The sequence below is a fragment of the Prenolepis imparis genome, unplaced genomic scaffold, assembly GCF_030444845.1.
Source record: "Prenolepis imparis isolate NDT839.2.m4 unplaced genomic scaffold, iyPreImpa1.0 SCAF_8, whole genome shotgun sequence".
Taxonomy (NCBI): Eukaryota; Metazoa; Arthropoda; class Insecta; order Hymenoptera; family Formicidae; genus Prenolepis; species Prenolepis imparis.
Window position 1 is genome coordinate 6614580 of NW_028141166.1, and position 16436 is coordinate 6631015.

Genomic DNA, 16436 nt, shown 5'->3' on the forward strand with positions numbered 1-16436 from the left:
AGGGCACATTTATATGCGGTCGAGTTCTGAGTGGACGTGCAAGAATAGTCTTGTTCCTTTCGCGAAAGCGCCAAGAACACTTTGCATAAATCATGCTCATCGAAGCTAATGGAACAGCGTGCCATAAAAATACGACCGTATTATCCGTAAATCACGTTAAGTTATACCGTTAACGGCTGTTATCCGACGCAAATATATATGTCCGCAATTTTAAAATCGATTGTATCGTCCCCATTTCTCTGTAAAGTGCGCGTAAACAAAAAAGTTCTGACAGCTTCGACAAATTTAACCGTAGGAGAGATAAATTCGCGGAGAATCATTTTCAGCATTAATTTCTCTCGCTCTTAATTTCTGTCGAGTTAAGATAGAGAGAACGGAAATCGATATATAACTGTTTCCGCGAGAAAAACAAATTTTTTTTTCAACTTTTCCCGATTCGTTCATAACGTGTCCTCGAAATTCACCGCACAGCAGAATCTACATTTTAATTAATACTACGTAATATGAAAAGATAATTGCATTCGTGTAGTGCGTCAATGTACAAATTACGCCTTCAGCGAATAGCAGCAAATTGAGGCCAGGTGCGAATATCGTGAAACTTCTCTTCCGATAATACGTTGAAACAATTTATTCCAATACTTATGATCCGACACACAAAAGTTTAATAACGGAGAGAAGTTAAAGAATCGTTAGGCATCGCGCGTTGCAAGAGCTGCCATTACATCTGCCTCTCTCTTCCTTTTTCCTTTCTCTCTTTCTCGGGAAGTGTATTCTCAAAATAGAGAACGGAGCGAGAACGGAAGGAATAGTCATTTGTCATTATTATAAAGGACTCAGCAGTGAATAATTACGTCTTAGTAAGTTTATGTCTAAGTCGTCTGCGCAACATTTAACTTGATTTCCATGTGACGCTCCGCAAGCATATCATTTACAACCGGGTACGTTGAATTACGCGTTATTAATTAGATTCTACAAAGCTTCTGTCTTTCTCTCTTTTTCCCCTCTCGCCTCTCGCCTGCATAATTTTCGAGAATTATTTATATAAATTAAATTACCACGGCACGAGCGCATACACCTAAACACCATTCGCTCTCGCGTTCATAATTAGCATAGTTATACGTATCGCTTCGCATGTTGAGTGTAATAAGCGTGCTTACCCGGTGTAAAATATGCGGTAAAGTTATGCCGCGAACGGCCATCCGGCTTGGCCATGGAGGGTCGAAACCACCGCAAGGGGGTGAAAGGTTACCAAAGTTTCGATTTTGCATTTATGCGTGCAGAATACCGCGTTTCCTCTGTGCCATCCGCGAAAACCGGGGACAGGTCGCGTTGGCGCATTTATCACATGCAAATTGAGCCGCAAACCAAACGTCAAAGCAGCACGTGGGTCTGTCCACATCACGACAAGTATACAAGGCCGCATTATTTCAGCAACTCCTCATATATGTATACGCGGTCGTCGACCGATTTATTTGCCATAACTGCATTATTCCGCACCGATATTCGATCACATTAAGATTAATCGCGAGCTAAGATCGTCAAAATTGATAATAATAATCTATTTCAAATGTTTGATTTAATTTGTGCCAGGCGAATATTTTATTAGACTGACTTTACTTTTTAAACTAGCAAGTTCTTGCTTAGGCTCAATTTATGCGTGTTGAAATATGTTATGTATGCGTAGTAAATATTAGCAGTAAACTTTATATAATACTTCAGATAGTCTATTAATGTAATTTTAAATACTTAACTAAAGTGTTATCGTACACTTCATGTTTAGGATATATACATACATACATATATGTACATATGTATATAGATACAGATCGTGTTTGATGATACAATGGATTATTCATAAAATATTTATATATACGTGCACGCGAGCATACACGGACATTCGTCAAATGAACGATTTATACATTCAATGTTTCGGTTGTTGATCAATACGTGGCAATATACTGTTTGTTTATTTACTTCATTTTAAGCAAACATTTATCCCGGATATACCACACACGGGCGATTTCCCCTTTTATATTCCACCAGCCATCAGTGTTCGCATTTTACGTTTGGAAGTATATCAAAAAATGTAATGGAAATGTTTATGCGTCAATCAATTCTCATTCAAGTTAAGCGCAAAACCGTCCAATAAATCCGCGGAAAACACATGCTATATGTCTACGCAACTCGATGTATTGTTATTAACTGTTTTGAAAATATTGGCAAACACAACCATTCAATTCAGTTGATATTATTCTAAATGTTTCGTATCTTTTTGAAATTCGATATTACTGAATATTACTTAATGCAACAATTATTTTGTTGTTAACAAACGTAAAAACTTCGTAAAACATTCCAGTTTGGAGTGCAAATCTGTGACGCCCAAAATGACCCTTAAAAATCTCCTCTTTTAAGCAAAAAAATGTTTTAAATTGAGTAAGAAACCATTCAAAAGTAATCTTACAAATTTGTGACACACACACACACATTGATAATACTGAACAGCGCATAGTATTAAAATACTTAAAGTTTCGGAATCCTCTCTGGTTAAGTGCGAAGCCTCTTAAATCACCGCGAAACGCGCGAGAGTTACGTGGTTACAACTTTAACGGCGGGGATCTCGTTTCGGGCAACCGTGATCTCTGACGCTTGTCGAAATCCGTAAAGTCAGTTCTAACTGGAATTCGGGACCGCCGGGTACAAAGGTAAGAAAATTGGATTCGCCGATAGTGGTTCATCGATAGAGAACGACAAGAGAGGAACCGCAATCGTGTCTATATCCGTGTCGTCGAACGATTGTGCGCAAGACTTGAAAAAAAAAAAATGAAAAACGTCGCGAAAAACTCGCGCAAACTCGCGCGAGTAACTTGAAAGCGACGGGAAACGAGGGGAAATAACTTCATTGTCCGACCGACGCTCGGAAAAGCGTCGTCGAGGGGGAGTCACGTTTGCAAAACTTTAATTAGTCTTTGAACCTCTTATTGACGAGAGCTGTGCGACAAAACTTTGCCCCCATGGATGAAGGAAGCTGCTAAGGCTCATCAGTGATGACGCGAGGTGAACTAAATACTAAAGATAATAGACGAAGCAAACGCGAACCGGAAGGTGAAGAATACATAATTAATTAAAAATAATTTAAACGCCAAATGGTACGAGATTATCTTCGAGGAAAGAGAAACAAAGTATATCTCATCAGGAGGAATGAATTCTGACTGAAACACGTCGACGAGTAATTGCTAGCGTAATTGTACGCTTGTACTACTGAATTCATATAGATAAATTTTTCTCGCGATCTTGTATTACATATAATAATGAAGCAATTGTTAGATTGTTAATTAAAACGTAGCGACGCGAAAAACATATAATGAGTCACATCTGCGCGCACATATACACATAAATTCTATATAATTAAATATATTAAATATATTTATATATATTATATTTTAATATATTAAACTTATTATATTAAATTAAAAATTGTATAACTATAAATAAATAATATAAATAATTATACAAGTGTTATAATTCTAAATATATATAATTTTTTATATTATATATAAATAATTATATAAATATATAATTAAAAATATATAATATACAATTATAAAAATATATAAACAATTATTAACATTTATATATACTTTTAAAGGATGAGATATATATTAAAGATTTTCGCCAGACATTTTCTTTCCTCTCTTTTCCGTTCTTCTCGTTTCATAATTTTCACGTTATGGTAGACTATAACAATCTCGTACACAAGCGCGCAGCTGCGGCATTTATAGTACGAAGGCACACATTCTCCTAACCACATGCGTATCGGCGCATGCAGCTGCAGATACCTGCAATCTTGAACTATGAGTCATAGCTCAAGACTCGCGTATATGGAGATTATGATATAACAGCAGCTCGTAACACTTAATAATTCAATCCTCTCTGGGAATCGAATTTACGATAATATAATGATTGCGTTTAACAGAATAAGCTTAATAATAAAAACGATGAATATTTAAACATCGGGATATGCAATATTCGGATTTAAAGTTATATATTTTACATAATAATAATAATAGAAAATTTTAACAATAAAAAGATGAATAGAGCACCACAAAATGAAAACGGTAAAATTTAATCAAATATTTTCAATCAAACCGTTAAAAATGTAAGATTTTATTTTGTTCATTAATTATTACTGCAGATTTACATGAGTTGATTTTAATTAACACGGTTAAATCAAAAATAAAAAGCAAAAAAACATGTAATTTATTTCGAAGCACAATTTTGTTTTCAAACTTCAATTTCAAAATTCGTCATTGTTTTATATTGTACATTAAATACTATATTCCCAATAATTATCAATTTATGTGTTAATTATATGTAAATATTTTAATTACGTGTTATATAAATTGATATTAGAATTTTATATTTCTAATTTTTGTGTATCTGTAACATTACTAAAGCATTTATTTTGCTTCCAACATTATTTTAAGGCAAGCATCCCTCTCTCCATTAAACATAAAAAAAAGCAATATCACTGTGAGTCACAATATTGTACTACTAGAAAGACGATCTAGCATGCAATTCCCTTTGGAATTGATGCGCACAACGAATCAGTGCGGCTGAACAATCGAGAAGCACTTATATATCTATTCCATTTACATACTAATCCCATGCAACTTCTATCGAATGACACAGAAAAAAAGAAATAGAACATACGAAACCCGGGAGAGTTAGCTTTTAATCGTAAAGTAAGAATTCTATACTCTAATTAATTAAAAACATTCGTTAAAAAACTACGCTTCCGAAAAGATAATATGTATTAAAATCTTATTTTTTTTAAATCAAGAAAATTAATTATTTTATATGCAACATTATAACTTTTGGGAATGCACACATTATTCTATAACGCGAAAAGTTTTCTTTAATATTTCTTGATGTATTAAATCTACACAGCACTGTATATGCACTAGCGTTAATATATACTCAAAGTGACATGCGTATAATTTAATATTCTACTAAGTAACCACTGTAAAATGTATAAACAGTCATAAACTGCCACATGAAACACATCAGATATATCTCGGCTCAGAGAGCGTGATATATTATTTGCGCAACACATATGACTGTAAATAAAATTGTATATATATTAAATTTGATCTTTTTTTTCCTACAACTCATATTAAACAATCCGTTAATTTGTATAATATCACATATTAACCGCAGAGAAAGTCTTGGCCCGCTCATAATTAATGTAGTAACAACCTTTCCGTCGAGCTAATTATAAACTTGAGTAGGGCGCGAGACGAGGATGCCGTTAAAAGTTTGGTCAACGCACGCGTTTATATGCGCAGAAAGTCGCGAAAACGGGAAGAAGTTCGAAACGACTTCGAGACAATTCACAAAGTATGAAAGTTCTCTGCTTATAGGAACCGCAGCTATTTGCATTGCAACTAGTAACTTTAAGTTATATATAACCTTTTATTTTACTCTCTCTCTTTCTCTGTATCTTGTTTGCGATTCTTACGCTTAATAATGCAAATCTCATTAACGACAAATGTGCATAATTGAAGTCATATTATATGCAGCAGCTTATGAATTATGAATTATGAATTATAAAATGTAAAAAATTTTTTAAATACCATTCCGTTTTAATTCAAATATAATTTTTTCTCTTGATTGTATGTATGTATGTGCGAACACGAAACTTTAAAACCAAAGTGAAACAGTAGTGGTAGTTTAAAATAACTATACTCATAATATGCCGATAAAATATGCACGCTGAAATATTTTACATAAATTGATTATTTTATCAGCCGACGGAGATGGGAGCTTTACGGGCTGTCTTTAAGTAGTTTTAGTCAATCATTCTTCGTACTCGCCCGACACTGGGCGACTGAGAATAAACAGCTGGAACAGCAAACTCATGGATCCTGCATTAAAGAGTAGCGGCCGTCTTATTAACATTATTGATCGTAAGAGAAGAAACGCGTCTTTGTTACTATTAACGAAGTTGCCGTTCCATAGTTTTTCTCGACATCAAACAGAATAAAATAAACAACTTACCGCTTTCATTATTACGCGGAAAAAACGTTTTATCTAATAGACATGTGTATACACTTTAATTAATTATTAATATAAATATATATTTCTAAACTCTAGTTATATTATTTAATATAATAATAAGGAATAATTAGCTTTTGGTAAGATGGAAAATCTTCTATAATGTTCATTCATAACACAATTTATATTATATAAAATTTATAATATTATATATATATATATATAATTTTTCTATTTAATATTATAAATTTAAATTTAATATTATAAATCTTAAATAATATAAATTGTGTTATAAATGAACATTATAGAAGATTTTCCATCTTAACAAAAGCTAATTATTCCTGATATTTATGAGGCGCTAGTTTATATATACGTACATAAATTAAAATGTCTAATATATATATTAACTAACGCCTAATAAATATCAGGAATAATTAGCTATTGTTAAGATGGAAAATTTCCTATGTCGAAGATACCGAATATATCGATCATGAAATTCCTTCTAAAGCATGTTCTCGAAAATATTTGGCATATTTGGTTTGATAAAGAAGAGTACAGTTAAATCAATCTATCAAAGATATACATATGTCTATAGAAATTTTAATTTAATATATTTGTTTACGCGACATAAATAATGAGACATGATTTTGCAATCTTAATTTCATATTAACGTATAAAATCGATATTTTACATGTTATTCAATTTGTATTATATATTCTCAATATATTGGGTTGTTCGGAAAGTCATTTCGTTTTGTTTGCATGAAAATTGTATGTGAAAAAAACGAAATGACTTTCCGAACAACCCAATATATAAACTGAAAGATATCACAAATCGGTTCTTAAATAAAATTTAAAAATGCAGTCGTAACCATGCAAGTATAAATGCATACACACAATTCTCATCCCATATGAAACAACTTGTTTTACCCAACCCATCGCACTCTCACTTAGAAAGATTGAATTCCAAGCACTCGCAAACCAACGAGCGAGATGTTCCACTACACTATTTGTGAATGCTTCCTATGCGACTCGAGCTTTGCTCGAGAGGTTGGTAAGTTCAGCAACGATTTATAGATCACGATACATCGTAAATGTAACGGTGCACTTACGCTATTCTTTTTTATGATAAACGATGTATCGACAAACGTGCATCTCCCATATAAAGTAGTTTGAAATAGATGAATGCACGAGATAAATATTTTCGTCTTGCGCGTTAATGTGTATTTTTAATAAGGATGTAGATCACTTCTAAAAAAAGCAAAAATTAAGGGGAAGCAAACTATTAACAATAATAATTTTAAAAAATAGTGAACGGAAAATTTCACGGATATACAAAATTATAAATATTTTTCCCTCGCAAAGCCAAAGTGAAATTATCTATCACATTCACACAATATTCACACATATCATGTCAATATTGGTATTTGCTGACAGCGAAGTACTACTTGTCTTAAGAGCCTCGGCAATATCAAGTTCGAAACTGTTTCAAAGGTTCATGACTACCAGTTCCAGCTGAATGCTCTCGTTACGTCAGGGATTAGATAGCTTTAAGCTCGATAGGTATATACCAATTCGAAATAGTACCATGCGAAGAAGCATTACGTGCAATTGTATTTGCCTTCTGGAATTAGTAAACCGCAGAGCTTCGAGCGAAAATTTGAAAACTATTTGTAGGTATTACATACTGAAAGTACTAAATCTTGGTAAGATTGCCGTTTGTCTAAATCGTTGTAGTTTTCACAAATAATATTATTATAAATGTCAAAAAAGAAAAGGACAGAGAGAGAGAGAGAGAGAGAGAGAGAAAATATCTCCATTAAAATATACTTATAAATATATTTCAATATTTTTACGCGTTTTTTAAATTTATTATATATAAATAACGAGATATATGAAATTACACAAATATTACACATAATATATTTTTATTCCTTTAACATTGATTTGCTCAATAAATAGACAGTTTCTTGTGAATTTAAATAAAAAAAATTGCTCATTTGTTAATACGATGGATTTTCGACTATTCACATCAAAGTTAAATTTATCTCAAATTGTACAGTATTAATAAAGCATCACTGAGAACTTTATAAGTGTAAAACCGCGAAAAATCATTTAATTCAAGGATCTTATAATATCTTGGCTTGGAAGAAGTACTGATTCTATTTATTCTCACAGACCATCTCGATTTATTAAATTGACTTTTGTTTTTTAAATAAAAATGACACTACTAAAAAACAATGCCGTAGTCTTGTAATTCTGTACATCCCAAAAATATACTCGATTCTTTCGTCTCTGATATCCCAAAAAAATGTAAATTTTTTTTTTTTTTTTTGCGAATGTATCAAATACTATCAAAATAAATTTTCTCTTTTATTTTATAACGAGTATATAAATAAAACATAGTATCATGTTTGCATTGTAAAATAACATAACACGATATAAAAGAGCAGATAAAGTTAACTAACATATTATTGCACTTGCAAGAATTATTTCTGATACTTCGAATTATAAATTATTTATTGCGAATACTATATATACGAGTGATAATCTCTTTAAATATACTTGAAATCAAAACTATTCGCTCTCGCGATTTGAATTTTTTGCTTTAATTATATCTTGCTCATTTTCGGATTGAGAGTACGGAATAATACATAAGGAAATGCCAAATCGAATAAGTCAAGTAATGACAAGACGTGATATGTTAACCGTTTAATAATAGTAGGTATATTTTGCGAGATTTTACATATTTTATCTGATTTACTCGATCGAAATCCATCATGCAAATAGTAAGCAACGTATATTAGAGTAATGATATATTTTTAGATATTACGATTTGCGGAATTTTAACTTCGAGATTTACGTATTTATTTTTATTTATATATATATATATATATATATATATATATATATATATATATTATAATACAACATAATTATATTTAAAAAAAAAAAAAAAAAAAAAAAACAGAAAGTATATATTGTTTGCTAGCGATAGATATAAAATCGTCGCGGCGAGGGACGCGTGAATTTGGTTGTGTAATTTCCGGATATTGAGCGAATTTCGTAATGTTTGTGCAATCGTAGTTTCCGCCTAGTTTCCACGTCGTTCTCCCCATCGCAATATAATAAGATTTGCGTCGTATGCGATCAATATTGAGAATACCGTGTAAAGTGCCGCGCAACCATCGTATTCTGCTAATTAGTGTGCGTGATAGCGTAATTAAGCATGTTTTCGTGAATGAATGTGGTGTAAGTTTCATGAAGGAACAGCGAAGACGAACAAGAGAGGAGGAGAAGGTTTGAGGAAAAGCATCAAGCGCAATAGCGGAGTAATCACCATGAGAGATGGAGCAATTTATAACTCATTTAATTTATTACGCATTATTTGTGAAATTAATTAGTTTCAATATTTCCGCAAAATATTTCATTAATATTAGTATTATATTTCACATAATCTAATCTTCTAATTTTTTCTAATCTATTCATGTTCATCAATAATTATTTTCATCGTTTAATATCTTCGCGAAATAGTTTATTAATATTAATATTAATATTATATTATATTTCGCATAATCTAGTTTTCTAATTTTTTATAATCTATTCATATTCATCGATAACTTGATTATATAATCAATATATTTAATTTATTAGATTAAATTTGAAACTTGAAACAAACTAAAATTATATAAGAGTTAATAATGTATTGTCAGTTTAAATATCTAAATGGAGTCTTTTCGTATATTAATTTTAATTTTTTTTCTTAACGCGAAATATTCTAAGATATGCAATAATAATTTTTTTTTAACATAAATTCTCTCGTGGAAAAATATATGAATAAATTACATACGAGATCTGCTTAGAAGATATAAAAGATCGCGTGTGTTTTAACTGCCATTTATATCATAGTGATAGAGCAGCAGTCACAAAATTGGGAGGAAAATATCCCACCGCTATCCGCGGAATTTCCTTTGGGAGAATTAGGATGAGCTAAGTGCCGCATAGTAGCTGCACATGAAAAAGGAGATGGGAAAACCAACAAGATCTCTTCATAAAACAATGTAGAAAGCTTACATTTTAGAAGACAACGTAACGTTCGCGTACGTTGAAAATACGTTGTTATGTTTATTCGTTTATGTAATATATGTATGTATATATATATATTCGAATGCTATTTACAAAAGAGAGAGTGTTTTGAATAGATTTTAATAAATAAAATATTTTATTCTTCCGCATATACTATTTTATATATGATATTATTCATAAAATAATACTATAAAAATTTCTATGTAAAAAGGAGTTTTAAAACATCAATCAAAAAGATTTATATATATATTCGATATGCGCGATAAAAACACGCATGAATCGAATTTATGAGCAAGTTCATTACATTATGTTGAATATTCTCGAAAGCGCATGAAAACATATAACTTACCTTAAGATTATTTTGTAAATTTTGTATCCTGCAGTGCATGTAGACTTGAGTACCAAGCTGAACGGTAATGTTACTTTCGGGATCCTCGAAAAATGGCCTCGGTTCTGGAGTGCCGCCTGTTTCAGTCACGAAACTCTCCGCCTCATACACCTACGACAAAAAAAAATACACTGAAATCTGCATCCGCGTCTTCTATTATTTTACGTGTTTGTAATATAATTAAGGAAACCACAGTTTGCTTTTAAAGCGACACAAACTATGTGTGTATGCAGTTATAATCACTATGTAGTTAATCTTAAATACACATAATGCTTCATGCAAAATGCAGTAAACAGTAAATATAAACGTTTGCCGTTCGAACGTATAGTATAATTATTGTCGTTTTAATTTGTATTTTATATTATAAAAATAACATAAAATACAAGTATTTTAATAGCAGAAATTAATGTAGTTATATTAATAAATACGCGTTTTGTGCGGCAAAAATTATTCGAAAAATATACTAAAAGCTATATTATACATATTATATTATATATTTAATATATATTAACTATAAAAATATATATATATTAATATGATATTATACCAGTTGTTTATTTTTAAAATATAATTTTTCTCTCGACAATCTTATTAAGATCAGTGGATTATATTTATCTCTTATTGGAATATTTCAAAAATAAACTTACAATGTTTTAAAAAGTAGATAACACACACATACAACATTGAAAATAAAATGAGATTTTCTTCAGAGAGAATCTAAATATTATACATTGTGGAACTAACTTAAGCAACTCCGAAAGTCTGATAATAAATGCGACTTACCTCTGTGAAAGGTGAGCTAAGTTCATGCCAAATTGAACGCGGTAAGTTCAAATCTTTTTCAAATCTTGGAAACGGTTTTGTATCTGCAACAAAATTTGCAGAAAAAAAAATTTTAATTTTAAAATAATATTAATTTTATAAATTGTGAAAAATATGTTTTTTACATCTTATATAACAACAAAACGATAACATTGTAAATTAAGTAATCCAAGGATTAACGCCATATATTTTATTTTGTAATTTTATAATCAATTTATAAAATTGTGCATAAAATAAAATAGATATGTAATTTAATACGTGTAAAATAAATAAAATATTTCCGCTTGTTTTCATATTCAATGGATTTAATATTTAAAAAAAAAAAGAAAAAATCGGGGAAATCTGAAAAAATAGGTAGTAAAAATCGAGACGAAAGTCCAATCATAAACAGACGAAGCAAAACGTCAAAAATGCTTGAAATTGGCAAGCAGAGAAAATTTTAAAATTAGTCTGCGATGAAAAAGAGAGATTAGATTTCTGATAAAGGTTTCCCGAATTATTATTTCTTTTTTTTTCGTTTAGAATACCAAACTGTAATTTCTTAGTGTAAGGCGTCTCGTTCTTTAATACTAACGCGCATGTTTTCCTTTCAGGAACAGTTAAGTCTACGTTTCTTGCCTGCCGGATTGGTTCTTTGAGAGTATTTCTACCGTGTGCATTTTTCGCAGCATGAGCTAATAGAATGGACCCTTATCCCTAGTATCCGTTGCATCCCTCAGTACTAGTCTCTACATTCTGAGGAAAAACAGGCCATAGCACATCGAGTGATCATCTTGGTGAAAAATCCCCCGGTATCCATTAATTGCTCGATATTGACACATGGTTGCGTGTTTATTTCCCGCCACGTCAGAAATGAATCAGAGCGAAACAATGTTGGCTTTAATTATCGTGCTTACTAAATTATAATTTTGCTTACAATCATGCACGGATGTTTTTTTCGCATTAATAGAAATTTACATTTTATTATAGCAGAAAAACAAAGAAAAGGAAAAAATAGACTATAAGAATAAACAAAAAGGAGTCCCTCTCTATATATTTTTTTCTTTTTTCTCTTCTTCACTCTGATATACTTATCTATGCTTAATTATTGTGTTTCCATTTTATATAAATACAATTTTTTTATCAACAATTTTATTATTATAATATTTTTAGTATATATATTTTGGTAATATATATTGTATATGGTATATATTATATATATATATATATATATATATATATATATATATATTATATATGATATATTGTATATATTTTTTATAGATTTAAAAACTTTAAAAAATGGAAACATTCGCGTTCTAAAAAATAATGTCTTCGAAAGATTAAGTTTACATTCGAAAAAATAATACAGTTTGTATAGATGATATCGAAAAAGATTTCACTTTCCACCCTGATGCATCGCATGACGAAGCGAATCCCTTTACTTGCTGACACGTTGAATGGCCTTATCAGCGGGAAACACACGCGACTATATATAACTTCCTGAGATGGCACGCGCAAATATATTCCCTTATGAAGCTGCGTAATGGCAAATTTCTCAATAGACGCCACGCGTTTCAGAAACACGAAACAATTATAATTGTATAGTAAAATAAATTCGCATATTTAAAAAAAAAATATTTATTTATAAGAAGATTAAAGAGAGAAATACCATTTTATTAAAATATTTTATTTACAATATACGACAAAGAAAATAAAATAAACAAAATCGTATTCGCCAAAATCTAACATATTATAAATTCGCAACGGCACACATGTGTTTTCTCATTTAAATGCAAAAGCGCGAAATAATTTCGACGCGCTAGAACGCATACGAGACCATCTGTTTGTTTTTATTACATTGCACTGAATAAATATTTTCGTGAAAATTCAGACAGACGTATATAACAAAAGTAAACGTCCCGTTACGAGATATGTTGCAAACAATGGTCGTATTATGCGTGTATACCTATCGAAATAGGAATTACCCGTAATGCAAGAAAAAATAAAAAATTATTTGACGAGAAAAAAAATGTTAAAAAATATAGTCTGAAAATATTTTTCACGAATATTGTATAAAATATTCAGAAATTGCACGTGAAAAAAAATCAAAATTTATCGGAGAAAAATTAGCTGAAATTAAACTGTATAACGAGCAATATATGCCACAAAGATCAAGCGATAATATGATAATGTTACATGTTACATTTCAACGTTATATTCGGCGGAGAGAATTTTCGCAGCCGCAGTCTCATCTCCCTCTATTCTCGCCCGCGATCGAAGACACCGGGCGTCTCTTATAAGCATAGCTTTACATAGCTTGGCACGGTATGCGCGCGGATCGAACAGAAAGAGGTAATAAAGCCAGTTTCTCGGCTGGTCGTTTTTCTTTTTTTTCGTTAGACGATACCGGGAAACCGTGCAATCTCGTCTCTTATAAAGCTCGCGCCGCGCTGGAGGAGAGACACAAGCGCGACGAGTGGTAGAAAATAAAGAAAACCGCGATAGAGAATTCGTGGGGGTAGGGAAAGGCTACGCAAGGGAAAATGGCAATATTCTCTCCATCAAACTCGACAATTCTCAAAATGGTCCCGGCTGCTTCCGCACAAACTTCGGTTCGACAGTCAGAGAGAGGGACTTTGCTCCGGGGAGAGCTTTTTCTCAATTTCCACAAGATCCGAGAAATCTCGACTATGTGCGAAAGATGCACTTGGAAATTATTTTCTCAGCTGATCGCCCTCGCACGCGACGAGCAAACCTTCCTCTGCCTTTCACCCTGCCTTGACGAATCGCCTCGCTTTCTCTCCCCTCGCCGCGTTTCTCCGTCTTCGTTCCTCAAGGTCTCGACCTAACTATTTCTTGTAGAACGATGGGATAATCCTCGAGAGATATATCAGCCCCGGTAACTGCAAAAGGACCCTCCCTCCCCACGCTTACACCAATCTAACAAGTTGAATTCTCTCGCTGCAGAGAGAGAGACGCTCCCGGAAAAGGAATGAGGCGAACGGACTTCTAATATCCGCTAGAAAGACGGAGGCACATAATCTCTACGGCAGAGATAAACTCTGGGCGAGGATTTTAAAATACGCTTTAGATACTTTCGTAGACGCGATTTCGAGTCTCGATGCGAAGAAAAAAAAGTATAAAATAAAATAGCGTGTGTTTGCGAAAGAAACTCGTCGACGAATGATTGATATAAATCTTCGAAGAACAATGTGAAGAAAGGAAGAGTTACAGTCGAAATCAAATTGCAAAAAAAATACAGTTAAATATATTTAAAAAAATAAAAATTCATCAAACAGAGAGTTTGACAAATGTTGACGATAAAATTGGCTCGAAGATACGATATTTTTGTACCGTATGTACATTAAAAATAAGGACAGGCATTTTTCGACGAATTCTCTCAAGTCGCCCCTGTTGTAATATATTTTCGCGTTACATAGAGAGAGAGAGACAGCGAGCACTCGCGCCCAGAGATATCCAATACATTCCGGAAGTGCCCTATATTATTTCTGCCAAAGGAAAACAGACCTTCCGTACCGTTTCAGAAGTATCGCGACCAATTGCACGATTCTCGTCGTTCTTCTTTCCCTTCAATTTCAGCATTTCAACCAACCGTTGTAAGAGCCGCCTCGAAAATCTAAAAGTACGTCGGTTCGAACCGTGGTTTGTCGCACGGTGCGGCGTCAAATTTATGGAAGCCGTCCCTCCTCATGGATTTATGAGAAACCAATGCCTTAATTGGAAAATTATAGGACAATGTCTGGATATCGATCGCTCAGCTCTCGTGGCTCTCGTTATTCAGCGAATATAATCTAATTTTCCCTTTTCCGCCAATTGCGTCTGGATATTTTTCACTGATAGAAAAAAACTGACTTTCCCCTCCCGAGTAAGAGCAATCCGATGTAAGAACATCGTACACACATATATTAAATTCACTTTTCAATATTTTTTCCTTAATTCTATTTTACTCACTAAACGTACTATTTAGCGATTACACAGGTCTGCATAATTTTATATTTTTTCTGCGATCTAAAAGAGTAGTTTCCTATAATTTTTTGTGCGCTGAATCTGCCAGGCAAAATAGCCTATCACATCAGGTTTTCAAGAAAAATATCATGCAGACTCGTGTTATTTATTCAATATATAAGAATTATTATTGTTATCTCTCTGCTATATTATAAGTAGATTTTTTTATTAACTTACCCAAAGTATTGGCGGTGCACAGAAAACGTATCTGGTGAACCAAAATGGAGGCCACCACGGCCGAGAGACAATTCAACATCGTAGTCAATCCTCAACTCATCTCCATTCTCAAAGTTCGCACTGGTACTACTGCAATCAAAGAAACAAATGTTCGCTTTTAATTTCAAATCATCATTTCAATGAAATGTTGTGCGAAACAGATAAATCATTACCGCTCGCGCGCGCAGCAATATCTAATATTAGCTGAGCTACTCGTCGACGCTTTGCGTTACATATATTAGAAAAAAAAAAACACGAATGCGTAAATACGGCACGCTCAAGCATGTGGTAATTAACATCATGGCACAGAGTAAGACTGTCAAACATCAGTAAATATCGGTTTACTTAAACATGAAATGCTCCTGCCAAATCAAACGATTCCCTCCGGATGCCTTGTGAAGTCAACTTCCCGTTTTCTGCCTCTGTTCTCTACTTGAGTTTGCAGTGCACAGAACATTCCACGATAGAGAAATCAATGCCATACACGTGTAAGCTATATGTGCCAGAGAATCGCACCTTTTCGAGCGAGCTACGATATGAAACTTCCACGACGCGACGTACCACGAAATGTCTGAAATTTCAAGTTGTACAAAAGGCACACGACGGTAAATTTAAGCGAAATATATGTAAATTTTTTTTAATCGGACTGTGCAAATACACGAAAGTAGGACAAATTGAAAAATCCACATGGATGTTTTAACTAGGGAACGTTTTCGCGAAAAGCAGGACATCTGGAAAATCCTAAGGTAATTTAATCCAAAAATATGCACCGTGCACTTGTGAATAATTCATTCGCATTGTTATTTATAACGTCACAAATGCATCGCGTGGATTATATCATTGATACTTTCTTATTATTCAAT

At 32.5% G+C, this 16436-nt stretch overlaps 1 protein-coding gene across 7 annotated transcripts in view; it reads right to left on the reverse strand.

Annotated features, from left to right (window-relative positions):
- LOC145939404 (zwei Ig domain protein zig-8) overlaps window positions 1–16436 on the reverse strand; it is a 142214-nt gene that overhangs the window by 83284 nt on the left and 42494 nt on the right. For all 7 annotated transcript variants that reach the window (XM_083043687.1, XM_083043686.1, XM_083043685.1 and 4 more), the window contains 3 exons: window positions 15535–15663; window positions 11311–11393; window positions 10489–10638 (listed from right to left, as the gene is read on the reverse strand). In XM_083043687.1, the coding sequence (XP_082899813.1) occupies window positions 10489–10638; window positions 11311–11393; window positions 15535–15613 (312 nt within the window). In that variant the 5' untranslated portion in view covers window positions 15614–15663. The remainder of the gene's footprint in view (window positions 1–10488; window positions 10639–11310; window positions 11394–15534; window positions 15664–16436) is intronic.